At 43.2% G+C, this 1,297-nt stretch overlaps 1 protein-coding gene across 1 annotated transcript; it reads left to right on the top strand.

Annotated features, from left to right (window-relative positions):
* Positions 112–1,297, top strand: LOC107630744. Its single transcript, XM_016333964.2, has one exon. It carries the CDS (start codon positions 315–317, stop codon positions 1,035–1,037), a length of 723 nt encoding a protein of 240 aa, XP_016189450.1. The 5' UTR covers positions 112–314; the 3' UTR covers positions 1,038–1,297.

Raw genomic sequence — 1,297 nt, 5'->3', positions numbered from 1 at the left:
TTAATTTAAAAATATAAAAATATAAAAAAAAAATGCATATACTATGGAACACATGACCCAGTCAGAAATAATGCCGTGCCATTCGCGAAAACGCGTCTAGAAGACTGACTCCATTATTCCTCCACACTTATTAAAGTTGCAGGTCAAAACACTGAGCTATCAAGATACGTTAGAATCATCCTCTTCAAAACATTATTTTTCAGTGGCAAACGACTATTACTAATCAAATAATAGACCATATATCTAATGATAAAACAGAGAAACAACACCATACACAACACAACACAACACAACACAACACAACATAGACTGATATGGCTTATCAGAATCAGAACCAGAGCCAGCAGCGGAGGGATCAATTCAAACCATTAGCTCCATTCATATCATCGAGTCCCAGTCCCCCTCCCAGTCCCTTCAACACTAACCACCATGCCATTTCCGAAAAGCAAATCAGTCGCATCAAGAGAGCCCTCTGTTGTTGCGGCTGCATCACTGCCCTCTTCTGCATAGTCGCAGTCATACTCATAGTTCTTAGCTTCACCGTTTATAACGTCACGGATCCAGAGGTGAGGCTCAACGGCGTTACAATCATCAACGGAACCCTAAACCTAAAGGCAAACGCCACTTCTCCTTCTCCTTCTGGTAACGTCACGCTTCTCGCTGACTTGTCCGTGAAAAACCGAAACTCCTTCGCCTTCAGGTACGGCACCACAACCACAACGGTTTATTACGAGGGGAGGGGAATCGGCGAGGGAACGATGCCGCCGGGGAAGACGAAAGGGAAGAGGACAACGAGGTTTAACGTGACGATGCAAGTGGTGGCGCAGAAGCTGGTGGATGCGCCGGGGCTGAGGAGCGACGTTGAGGACGATCAGGCAGTGAATATAAGCAGTTACGCTCGGATTGATGGGAAGGTGAAGGTTCTAAATTTGTTCTACAGAAAAGTTGTGGTTCTTTTGAATTGCACAGTTGAATACAACGTCACCACTGGCCATATCTTGCATGGTGACAACTGCCTCAACGATATTAGATTGTAGATCGTACTGCATTCAATCTCTTCAACTCGATACTGTAATTTTCTTTTTCCTCCCCCCTCCCACCACCACAAAATGTTAACGACTTCATAGTGCGTGGCGAACGTTTTGTACTAGTATAGGCTGTATAGCAAAAGCAACATTTAAAAAGGAAAAGAGAGAGAGAGAGAGAGAGGTGTGTTTTGTTTTGTATGGTTATACTTTTTTTTGTTCAAAATTGCATATATGTTGGTCGACTTGAGAGAAAAGATCAACTTAATTAT

This window comes from Arachis ipaensis, chromosome B03 (assembly GCF_000816755.2).
Source record: "Arachis ipaensis cultivar K30076 chromosome B03, Araip1.1, whole genome shotgun sequence".
Classification (NCBI taxonomy): Eukaryota; Viridiplantae; Streptophyta; class Magnoliopsida; order Fabales; family Fabaceae; genus Arachis; species Arachis ipaensis.
This window is presented reverse-complemented; position numbering and strand designations above follow the sequence as displayed.